This window comes from Ictalurus punctatus, chromosome 12, assembly GCF_001660625.3.
Source record: "Ictalurus punctatus breed USDA103 chromosome 12, Coco_2.0, whole genome shotgun sequence".
Taxonomy (NCBI): domain Eukaryota; kingdom Metazoa; phylum Chordata; class Actinopteri; order Siluriformes; family Ictaluridae; genus Ictalurus; species Ictalurus punctatus.
In genome coordinates this window covers 16,388,711-16,401,210 of record NC_030427.2, presented here as the reverse complement: position 1 = coordinate 16,401,210, position 12,500 = coordinate 16,388,711, and the positions used below count along the sequence as shown (strand labels likewise).

Here is a 12,500-nt window from a genome sequence, read left to right as displayed (position 1 = left end):
TGTCAGGACGCCATCCAATGCCAGCGCGAGACAACTCCCTGAGACTACTTTCAGGAGGAACGAACCACCAGAGATCAGTGTCAGCAAGCCACCTGAGGTCAAAGGTCAAGAGACTCATCAACATTCATCTGCGATAACAATGAGGTCCTCGTCGCCCAATAATGCTGGACGGAAATCACCCATCAGCGATGGACACAGTAAGTGCACACCTCTTCTTAGCTTGCTGTAGCTTAATTAGTTTAATTATCTGTCCTAATTACAATACAAAGAATGTAGAAAACATTTTGTCATGCTTAGCAGTGAGGCTAACACAAACCATGCGCCAACACTAAAACAATGCGCCAACACTCTTGTTTAGTAAGTCTCACTGAAGAAGGTGTGCTAAAAAGGAAAAGAAGGAAATGCTATTTCTTAAGTGGTTCTAGCCAGCTAGCTAAGATAGTAGCTAGCTAAGATGAGCAAATTATAACTTTGCTAGCATTAATGATCAGATAATGTAGTTAACTTTACATTTTATGCTAATTTTATGTATCTAACTTTACACAATACACACATCCTGTTAAAACCTTAACATTTCTCTGACCTGAATTGTGGCATTTAGAACACAGCCAATATGAATACCACATGTCGCTGCAGCGATGAAACGTTCCCCTGTAGTTAAGTCGAGCTGTTATGTCTGCTATGTTTTAGCCGTATGTTTATGGTGTAATTATTTTCTGTTCTGTTTATTTGATATTTATTTGAAGAGATGTGTGTGCGAGGTATTTATAGTTAGCTGTGTATGTCATTTCAACTTAGCAGGGAGGAGTTGCTTCTTGTTTAGTGTATTAAAGATGTAACTATAGAAATACCTTCTACTTAAATGGACGTTAAAAAAACCGAGGTCATATAGTCAGGTGCGTAAACCTACAATCATGCTATAAAGTGTGTTTCTGTTGTGGTTTTAGCACTGGAATAATGTCTTTTAGCACACACATAAATCCAATGCTAAGAGAGTTAAAAGTTAGAAATTTGAGTACTCAAAGTAGTGTTCACTTAAACTTGATTGAAAACCAACAGGACACCGACAATTTCTTCTGTATTCTTTTAAACCTTGTTTTTTTTTTTCAAAATTGGTGGAAACCATGGAAGCACTGTGTAATTAGAGTGTAATTTTATTTAAACAAAATGTTTTTTATTTTAATTTTATTAATTTACCAACACATCTGAGGTAAATGTCAATGTTCTGGATGGTTCTGTCTAAAAGACTTAACAGCTACATGCTAGTAAGCTAAATAAAAATGTTGTCCATACAGTGTTTTTTTTTAGTAATTTTATGAACACATCTGAGGTAAATGTTGATGTTCCAGATGGTTCTGTCTCATTTCCGCTCTCACTGTGTCTTTATATTGGCTATATAAGACTTGAGCGGGGCATGCTAGCTAAAGAGAGAATCATTTTAGTCAGACTGTGTCTTTTTTATTCATGTACTAACACATCTGAGGTAAATGTTGAAGTTCTGGATGGTTCTGTGTTTTTTCCACTGCCACTGTGTCTTTACACTGTCTGTAAATAACTTAACAGCTGCGTGCTAATTAGCTCAATTGCATGTTTATCTTTTTAGTGCATTTTGAAAAAAAATTTACCAACACATCTAAATGTTGATGTTGTGTTTCCACACTCACTATGTATTTACGCATTAAAGACGTAAGAGCTATATGATAGCTTTTATTGCCAAATATCTGTAGAAATAATGACCACGCACATATGGCTAATAGGGCCACTACCCTCAGAGGAAACAGCAGAATGTTTGTGTGTGTGTGTGTGTGTGGTTTGTATCTGTCAGCACTCTGTGTGATTATTAGGTCATGGGGTCTTTCACAGTGCTCATTCTCACCCCACTTTAGAAAAAATAGGAGACTTCAAGGCATGTGGGAAAGACAGAGTGTGTTCTCGTTTGGAATTGATTTAACACACACACATACACACACACACACACACACATGGAGAGAGAGAGAGAGAGAGAGAGAGAGAGAGAGAGAGAGAGAAACAAACAAACTACAGAACTGTTAAGAAGAACATCTGACTCACTAGAAGTATTGTACATGAACAATGACACATAAAGAAAGTTTGTGTGAGCAGATGGAAGCTGTTGAGGTGTTTGTGGACCCCAAAACACACACACACACACACACACACACACACACACACACACACACACACACACACACACACACACGAGTCTGCAAAATTATTCAAAATGTCAGAGAGGAATGATGGAGGGAAAGCAGAGAGCAACCAAGAATGACATAATGCTTCAGTGTGTGTGTGTGTGTGTGTGTGTGTGTGTGTGTGTGTGTGTGTGTGTGTGTGTGTTAGAAATAGAGTGTGTATGTGGATTGTCCTCATCTACATAATTCTCTCATTATTAAAGGAAAGAGATTAAATCAATGTCAATTCAATTCCATTTAATTCTGACTAATTTATTTCAGTAGTCCTGTGTTAAAAGGAGAAAAAAGAAAGGTAACCAAAACATTAAAAACTGAAATAAAAAATATGATAATATGATAATAATAACCATGATCCTGATATTACAATAGTAAAACTAATCATTATAAATCATACTTAACATTTTTAAATCAATAAATGTTATCTTTTGTTGATGTTTTGGTCAATATGGAAACCATGGAAGTTAGCATTTGATGCTAAGTGTAATTACAGTGCAATTTTACTCAGACAAAAGCTGTGTCTGAAACCGCTCCCTATCTTCAATATAGTGCACTATATAGGGTGTCGGCCATTTTGTAGTGGTGTCCAAATTCTGAGTGAACAGCTTCATTCCCTACATTTGTTCACTCATTTATACCACAGTGCACTCTGAATTCGAGTGTACATCCGATGTACTCTCGCCAACGCACTATTTCCCCATACTCCAACGCAAGACGGCAATAGAACGCAAAATTAAAATAAACATGGAAGAAGGAACATCGGAGGTGGCAACTTTTAGAAATGTAAGTGTAACATTTTATTAATTAAGACATCTGTATGGAGATATTTCGAAGCAAAATGATACAGATTATTGATTGATTGGCACAGTATTTATTTTCAGCCACTTACTAGTTTGCGATGTAAGTTTTAAATGACCAACTGTATAAATCAAATGATAATTTGGTGGAATGTTCACATGTATTAGTTAACACAGGTATGTACAGTATTCACATACATATTAGAAAATAACGTATTGATGACTTTTTAATTAATTTAGGCACAGATTGGGGGAAAATATATTTAGTTGCATTTGTTTCTTACAGGAGTCGGAAGGATCTAGTCGTTAGTTATTTAGTTAACAGCTGGATGTATGTTTTCTAACAGATAGGTGGCATCTTCGAGCTAACAAAGCACGCATTAACCCCTTTTGCCCCGACACTTGCGTTCATTCCGCCGGCGGAATGGAAAACGCCTTATCGGACATTTTCAATTAGTATAAACAAAAGAATTATTTTATCGCTGCAGTTCTGGTACACAATTAGTCAGGACACTGATGGCTTTCTGTATGTGCAGTTTCATGGCTGTGTGCTTAACTCTTGGTGAGCAGGGGGACGGGAAAGGGCCGGAGTTTGAGCCCCCTGCTGGGCAAACAAGTCAGACCTCTCCACGAAAACTTTGAGACAGAGGGGAGCACGACTAAAGCTTTTTTGATAGTAAAACACCGTATACAACTGCCACATAAAAGTATAACATTTAAACCCAAGATCGGACTTGTATAAACGTTTACTACCTTAGTAGTAATAAACTATTACTAAAAAGTAATAAACATTACCTACATAGACGAAAATCAAGTTCACTCATGGTTTTATAAATGATGCACATTTCCATCTGCATAAAGTCCATCCGCTTTATTGAAGAAAACAAATGCAAAGTTCCATATTTAGTCACAGATGTCCTCAAAATGCATTAAGTGTTTTAGTATCCCACCCCTCTGGAATTTAGTAATTAGCCATAAACTAAACTGAGACACCATCTTTAAAAAAAAGCTAATCTGCTTTGGCTATGCTGAACAACTCGCCTCCTAAATTATAATTGAGCAGTCTAACTTGATTGACACCCACGTGGACCAATTGTAGATACTTCTAGCTTTCAAACAAGCCCAAACTCGACATGATTGACTACTCAGAGGCTGGGAAAATCAAACGCGTAATCAGCACAAACAAACCTTTTACGCGTGCGTCTTGAGTTGTGTGTCAGCGGGTACAGGCCAATCAGCAAAGCGCTACAGGGCCGTGCAGAGAAACTATCAGGAAATGGCCGCTCCGCTCTAGCGGTCTTCCTGCAGAACTTTATACAGCAGCGTTTTTGCATGTTTGGCAGTTTTTTCTGATCGCTAGTTTTCTCCTGGTGTTCGCTCAGCGTGCGATTTATCGGCGTCTTATAGCGGCGGCGTGCTCCCGAAAAAGCCTGAATGCGTCACAGCTTCTGGAGCAGTTATTTCTGAGTGACTCTTTTTTTTGAGTAAGACTATGTGGATTGAGTTGAGGGGCTCTGTATACCTCGAGAGAAGTCAGAGGAGAGGGGTCACTCGTGTGTCTATCATTTCAGCCATTCGGAGAGCAAGTGCTCCTTCACCTGGGGCTCTGGCACTATTTTTAATAAACGTTATATTTTATAAGTATGTTTCAGACTTTTGTCTGTGTGTGAAATTACACATTGTGTAACAGAGTTCATGCTACTCCCATTTGTTTTCATTTTGTGCCATTTGGAGAAGTTTGGTGCCATTTGGAGAGGTTATTTTGTGCCTTTTAAAAAAATGTTTGCTATTTCTAGAAGTCTGCAATATTTAAAGGCTTTGTGCCATTTTTATAAGCTTTGTGCCATTTAGTGACGTTTGGTGCCATTTGGAGAGGTTTTGTGCCATTTTGGAGAGGTTTTTACCTGTGTTTGGATAACCTTACACACAATTTTAGTGGTTAGAGATAACTTCCTCATATTTTGGGTGTTCATGGACAAGTACTTGAGGCATCTTTGAGACCAGGAATGGGGTTGATATCAGCATTTGCTGTGAAGATATAACATTTGTGTTAAAAGTAAATAATTTTTGTTATAATAAAAAAAAAAAAATATCTGAATATATTGCCCCAGGTAGGCTAGGTCAAAGAAAAAATACTTGAAGTAACTGCTAATTCTTAAAGTCTTACGTGTCTACTTTCATATGAGCCATTAACCACTACTATGGTGTGTGAGATCACAAAACAAATCAATGCTGAACACAGGTACCCCCAAAACAGACAAAAATGCCACTAAAAGGGGTTTTAAAGTTGTTGCTCTATCTGAAATACACCTTTTTCTTCTCAGGAAAAAGAAGTTTCGCCAAAACCAAAATTAGCCAGACGGAGTAGATTTTATGGCAGGTTTACCTCAGGTGTCAGACACTGACAGGAAACACAAATAAAATAAACGTGACAGATAGTAGTGTTTTTATTAACGTTTTAAATTTAAAATAGAATGAATATATTTATTACTGTAGTTTTCAGACTATTGAGCGCACCTGAATATAAGCCGCACCCACTAACTTTAAAAAGAAAAATTTTTTTGTACATATATATATATATATAGGCCACACTTGTCTATAAGCCGCAGCTGTCCACGTTGTAACATGAGATATTTACACAGAAAGATGTTACACAGAATTATTTGTTCAACTTTTAATTAAATACGTACTGTAAATGCTTTTTTCTGAACAGTGCCTGTAGCACGTCTGGTTAGAAAAATAAAAAATACAGTTGCCTACCAGGAAAAGTCATTGATCGCTATCTTCATCTTCCTCCTGCGCATTAAACCACTAAAGTCGTCTTCTTCAGTGTCGGAATTGAACAGCCTCAGAATTACCGGTACTTCGTCACACACTTCCTCAGTCTCTCTTTCGTTGTCGCTCTCAATGTCACTTACGTCTCGAGGCAAATTCGCCCTTGAGCTTGTGCTGTCCTCTTCATCATGCAGCAGTCCAGCCTTTCGAAACCCGTTGGTGATAGTAGATTTTTTGACACTACTCCACGCTGTTAGGATCCACTGGCAAACCTGAGCAAAAGTTGCTCTTCGCATGCTATTTCCTTCTTCGACAGCCAGATCGATCGCCTTTAACTTGAAAGCTGCATCATATGCATTTCTTCGTGTGTTTTCCATGATGAGGGTGTGTGCATGAAGCGCAAAATGACAAATTTTTTCGGTAATTTCATTGGTACGTGTGAAAAAAGTAGCGGCTTATAGTCCGGAAATTACGGTAAATATAATAAATAAGCGTAATAGTAAATAAACATGACAAGCAGTTGTTTTTGTTCTCTTTATCAAAAACAACGTGACAAATGAGCAGTGAGAAAATGAACTTTACTGTTTTACGATGGAATCCATAATGTCTGCGACAGAGTGCACGCTGGTGCATTGTATTTACATTCTTCCCCATATAGTGGACTCAAATGTCATTCGCTATAGGGACTAGTGAATGAGTGAACGATTACAGACGCAGCTAACGTCTTTTTTTAGTAGTTTACCAACAAATCTGAGGTAAATATTAATGTTCCGGATGGTTTAGTGTCATTTCCACTCTCGCTGTATCTTTACACTGTCTGTAAAAGACTTAACAGCTAAATGCTAGCTAGCGAAATCATAATTTAGCCACACAGTGTTTTTTATTTTATTTTATTAATTAGCCAACACATCTGAGGTAAACCTGTTCCGGATAGTTCTGTGTTGTTTCCCCTCTCACTGTATCTTTACACTATCTGTAAAAAGTTAGCAAAATCGTAATTTTAGCCACACTGTCTTTTTTAATAAATTAACCAACACATCTGAGGTAATTGTTGATGTTCCAGATGGTTCTGTCTCGTTTCCAAACTTACTGTGTCTTTACACTATCTTACAATATTTAACTAAATATAAATACTAAAATTTAGCTAAATGGTAGATAGTGAAATAATAATTTTAGTCCAAAATTGTCTGTTTTATTAATTTACCAACAAATCTGAGGTAATTGTTAATGTTCGGACGGTTCTGTCTTGTTTCCACTCTCATTGTATCTTTACACTGTCTGTAAAAGACTTAACGGCTTCATCCTAATTGGTGGAATCATAATTTTAGCCACACAGTGTCTTTTTTTTAAATTAATTAACTAATACATTTAAGGTAAATGCTGATCTTCCGGATGTTTCTATGAATTCTATGAATTTTGGATGACTGCCAGAGGCGGTGCTTTTCAGCACCTGGATCGAGTGTTAATATGAACAAAGTCACCTGTGACCTGGGTGACGTGTGCCTTTTGCCCTGGTACTAAAAGCACGTTCACCCCGGAAACGACCTCTTGGTAATCTTCTCGTGAATCTTCCGAGTGACTGCCAAGCTCTGGTGGTCATCGTAAATTCATAGAACCGCGGTTACATATGTAACCATCATTCTATTTCATTTCTACTGACCACCAGAGGCAGTACTTTCAACACCTGGATGAGTAATACCAACAAGGTCACGAGGAAGTTCTACGTGTCCCTTAACAACGGCTGTGAAGCCGGGGGAAAAATGGCTGTAGCCACTGGGTTGTGCGAGATCACATTCACCCTTTAATATCTTGCAAATGTGCAGGTGATTGCCCATGACACAGCTGCACAAATATCTGAAAGAGGGGCTCCTCGAAGAGCTGCCCATGAAGTAGACACACTCCTGGTTGAGTGACTTCGAACCTGAGGAGGGATCCGGAGACCCCTGCCCTTACAGGCATAAATAATAGCATCTACAATCCATTTTGACAGAAGCTGTTTGGACAAAGCCTGAGCTCACCTATGCCCCATATGGCAGACAAACAGTGAATCTGACTGTCGGAATTCAGCAGTCGTTTGGATATAACACTTTAGTGCTCGCACTGGGCAAAACAGGCTCACACTCGACCCCTGCTCATCCTCCTTAGTTGGGGGCTCAAAAGCTGACAGACTGAGGGGCTGGTAAGACGAAGAAAAGGTCTTTGGGAGAAATGATGGGTTTGGCCATAAAGTTACCCTTGTGTTCCCAGAACTCCAGTGTAGGCACTCTCTGCTTACTGATAAGGCATGCAACTCACTGACTCGTCTAGCCGATGCTATGGCTAAGAGGAAAGCTGTTTTCATAGACAGCCACCTCAATTCTGATCTCTCTAGAGGTTCAAATGGGGGCTGACACAGTGCCTCTAATACGAGAGGCAAGTCCCAAGAGGATACTGGGTTCCGTCGAGGAGGTCTCAGTCATTGAGCACCTTTAAGAAAGCGGAAGGGTGTGGGACCGAATCATCATTCCATCTACTCTATTATGCATGGCTGACATGGCAGCTATGTATACCTTTATGGTCGAGGCTGCAAGGCCTCCATCAGGACTGGAGAAAGTTGAGGATTACCGGTGTGGAACAGCGTGTTGGTTCCTGATTTTGTGCTTGGCACCACTCAGAAAAGAGCTTCTATCTGTTGGTGTACAACGCATTGGTGGAAGATGCACGGGAGTTGTGGATGGTCTGTACAACTGCTGGATCACACAGCCTTAGTAATGGCACTGGCCCTTCAGAGGCCAGACCCAAAGTTGCAGCTGGGATGGGTTTGGGTGCCAGATTCGACCCTTCAGCTGTGAGAAGAGATCCCCCCTCACTGGGAGGTACCTAGGCTCCCTGTACAGTAATCTATGTAGTATTGGGAACGACACCCTCCCTGGCCATTTGGGGGCTACTAGTAGCACCTTGTGATTGCCAACAAGGATCCTGTCTTGAGAGGGCAGTATCAACGATAGTGGAGGGAAAGCATACAGCAGTCGATTTGGCCATGCATGGGCCAGTGCATCTTGGCTCAAGGGACTTGTTGGTTCCCCCAGTGAAAACCAAAGGGGACAGTGTTGTTGGCAGTGAGACGAAAAGGTCCACCTCTGCCCTGCTATATCTCGCTTGCACTACTTTGGGGTGCAGCTTCCATTCGCCAGGGTGAGGGCTGTGCCAGGATAAGAAATCTGCAGCTGTGTTTTGAGTGCCAAGTATGTGCATTGCCCTCAGGCTCAATAGGTGAGGATGGGCCCACAATAACAGCTGTTGGGCCAGCCTCAAGGATCGTTTCAACCTGGTGCTCCCATGGTGGTTTATATGGTAAACCACAGATGTGTTGTCTGTTCTTATAAGGACATGCCTTCCTACCAGAACTGGAAGGAAATGTTTGATGGCGAGCCGCACTGATTGTAGCTCCAACACATTTATGTGTTGTTCCCACTACAAAGAACTCCAGTGGCCTCTGTCTGCCCTGCATTGCCATACAGCTTCCCAGCCTGCCAGGGAAACATCTGTGGTCACTACTTCTCTGCGCGAAGGTATGGCCCCTAAAGGAACACCCTGGGTAAAATATGCTTTTCTCCTCCATGGGCGCAGGCACCTTAGGCAACTGGCAGTGACTCTGACCAGCTTGTGCCTGTGTTGAGTGGGATGCAAGCTAAGGTCATTCAGCCAGATCTGGAGAGGTCATAATGACAGAAGGCCCAAAGGGACACCAATGAGGCTGCTGTGAGCATACCTAGCAGTCTCAGAAATGCTTTGAGGGCCAGAGCCCTTGGAAGTATGACATGTTAAATTTTATTATATTATATAATAATTATATTATATTAGTGCTTACTTATTCTTAATCTTAACAGGCGTTTTTTCGTGGACAAGCCCAGAATGGGGATGGCTCCTATTGTTTTCGTTAGTTTTCCTGTTATTATTATTTTTCCGACATGGAAGTCTATGGCAGCCCATAGAACCATATGGTAAAAAGTTGTGAAATTTTGCACACAGATAGAGGACACTCTGAACTGTTACCACATCCAGTTTAAAGTCTCTAACTCAAAAGCTCTAGCGCCAACAAAAGGTAAAATTTTCATTCATGTTTATGCTAATAACTTTTTAACCGTAAGGGCTAGAAACAAAATTATGTTTTCCTCTGATTCCTTGGTTCCATGGATTCAATTTCTGCTGACCAGATTTTCCACCATTTTTAATTTTTTGAAAAACATACTTTTTTCAAACTTCTCCTAGACCGTTTGCCCGATTTTCACCAAAATCGAACCACATGATCTTCAGACCATGCTGACAAAAAATGGAATTCAAGTTGATTAGTCCAATTGTTTTTTGAATAATGCACAACCGAAATAGATGGCGAGCACGCCAAAATGGGCATGAAGGTATATCTCCATAACGCTTATTCATAGCATATTCATACCAAACTTATTATTTGTCATAAGTATCATCACTTGACCACCTAGTGGTCACGACATATGAAAAAAGCACGTTTTTGCTTATAACTTCTGCACAATTTGTTATAAAATCAGCAAATTGGTCTCATTAGATTCAGTGGGGTATACAGAGTCCAAAAATATTTTAAAAATTCCTATGTTGGCCATTTTGGATGTCGGGCATTTTGAATTTGGCCATAAAATGCTGTATTTTACGAGCAACTTGGCATATCATTACGAAACTAGGTATGTGTCTTTGGTAAAATGCCTTGAAGGTACTCAAAAAGTTTTTAAATATTATAATGATATTTCTAAAAATGCTAATAGCTATTGACTCATTTTGCCTACTGTCATGAGACAGGTCATGATAGATTCCTTGGTTCATGCTGAGAACAATGATACCAATTATGCCATGATCGAGCAAACTTCTTGTCCGCCATTGTTAAATGTTTTCAAAACATACTTTTTCGAACTCTAATTTTCACCAAAATTGAAACACATCATCTGAAGACCATGCTGACAAAAAGTTATGGAATGCAAGTTGATTAGTCCAACCGTTCTCGATTAACACACAAACAAATTTGATGGTGAGCATGCCAAAATCCACATGTATTTAGACCAAACTTAGTATATGTCATAGCCATCGTGACTTGAAGGTAACTGTTTAGTTTCAGAACAGCACCACCTAGTGTTCGCAATATATGAAAAATCACATTTTTGCTTATAAATTTTGAACGCTTTGTCATAAATTCACGACCATTCTAAAACAATACTTGCTTATCTCCTCACTTTGCCTGTGTCTGGCTTTACCCTGGAATTACTGCTTGCAGCTATATTTGTTTTTGTTGTTGTTTAATTAGAAGAAATGTAAAAAGTTTTACATTAATGTTCTTGTGTGTAGATGTTGGTCTGTGTCTCAAACTCACAGGAAATGACCTCAAACACACACATACACACACACACACAGACACACACACACACACACACGCTTACACACAGCAGGAAGTGTAGTTTCCTTCCTGTCAGCTGTTTCCTCAGACATTAAATGGTATATAATACTATAACCCAAGCCGAGGGTTCAGTTATACAGCGAGAATATTGTTTATTTTCCCACAGGACATGACGGCATCTTTAACATGTTAGTTCACACAGTATTTATAAAGTATACAGAATATTACCCAGGTCGTGTTAGAGTGAGTAAAATACGGCTTAATGTTTCCACACAAACACGTAATGAGGCTTCAACTAGTGCAGTAATAATTACACTTCCATTTCCCTATGAAACACTTAATCTAGTCTGAATAGGGTTTCAGGTTTATCATAACCTGAATTACAAGTATAAAAAAATATGTAAAGTATAAAAAAAAATGTATTCACACCTCTCATTAATTCTTTACCATTCTTCTGTCTCAATTTAAAAGCAATGTTTATATATTCATTTTCAGATTTAAATATTGTATGTTACAACCTGAGTTCTCATTCTGTGCTTCTATTTTTAAATATTTATATAGATTTTTTCTTTTCTGCTGAGATGTAACAGAATATAAAGTAGTAAATAAATAATAGTAAATATATATATCTTAATTAAATAATGAAATAAGTGAAGTAAATAAATAAGTTCAATAATTAAATGTTTAAATAAAAAATAATTAATTACTAAATAAATAATTAAGCTATACAGTGATGTATTACCAGTAGAGGGTGCTCTGACATAGCTAATGCCACCATATATTTGAAAGTGTGTGTGTGTGTGTGTGTGTGTGTGTGTGTGTGTGTGCGGTTAGGTTATATCCTATAGAGATGTGTGTCTGTCCATGTGGGCTGCTGAACACAATATCCGGCACATATCTCTCTCTCTCTCTCTCTCTCTCTCTCTCTCTCATACGTGCGCACGTGTGTGTGTGTGTGTGTGTGTGTGTGTGTGTGTGCGCGCACATGTGTGTGTGCGTGTGTGGGTCTCCATATCGAGTTTCAGGAAGTGTGTGTGTTTATGTGGAGCAGTAGGGAAAAGTACAAAGGTCACACAAGTTTCCCACCATCATGGAAGACTCTTCTCTTCTACTTCTCTCTTTACACTCCTCCATTATCATCATTCAGTCGTTTAGATCACTCCATCTTCTGATCTCAGTCCCAAAAAATGCCTCTGGTCAGCATCCATCTTTTTCATCTTTCCTTCACTTGAGTTTTTCTTGGAAGAACTGGATGAGTCATCTGTATGTGTGTGTTTGTGTGTGACTCCCTAAACTAAAGAGGGTTTTAATTAGGAACAAACA

General features: G+C 39.1%; 1 protein-coding gene across 3 annotated transcripts in view; it reads left to right on the top strand.

Annotated features, from left to right (window-relative positions):
- Positions 1–12,500, top strand: part of septin9b (septin 9b) — a 41,678-nt gene that overhangs the window by 11,574 nt on the left and 17,604 nt on the right. For all 3 annotated transcript variants that reach the window (XM_053684122.1, XM_047159084.2, XM_017482228.3), the window contains exon 3: positions 1–197. This exon is cut by the window's left edge. In XM_053684122.1, the coding sequence (XP_053540097.1) occupies positions 1–197 (197 nt within the window). The remainder of the gene's footprint in view (positions 198–12,500) is intronic.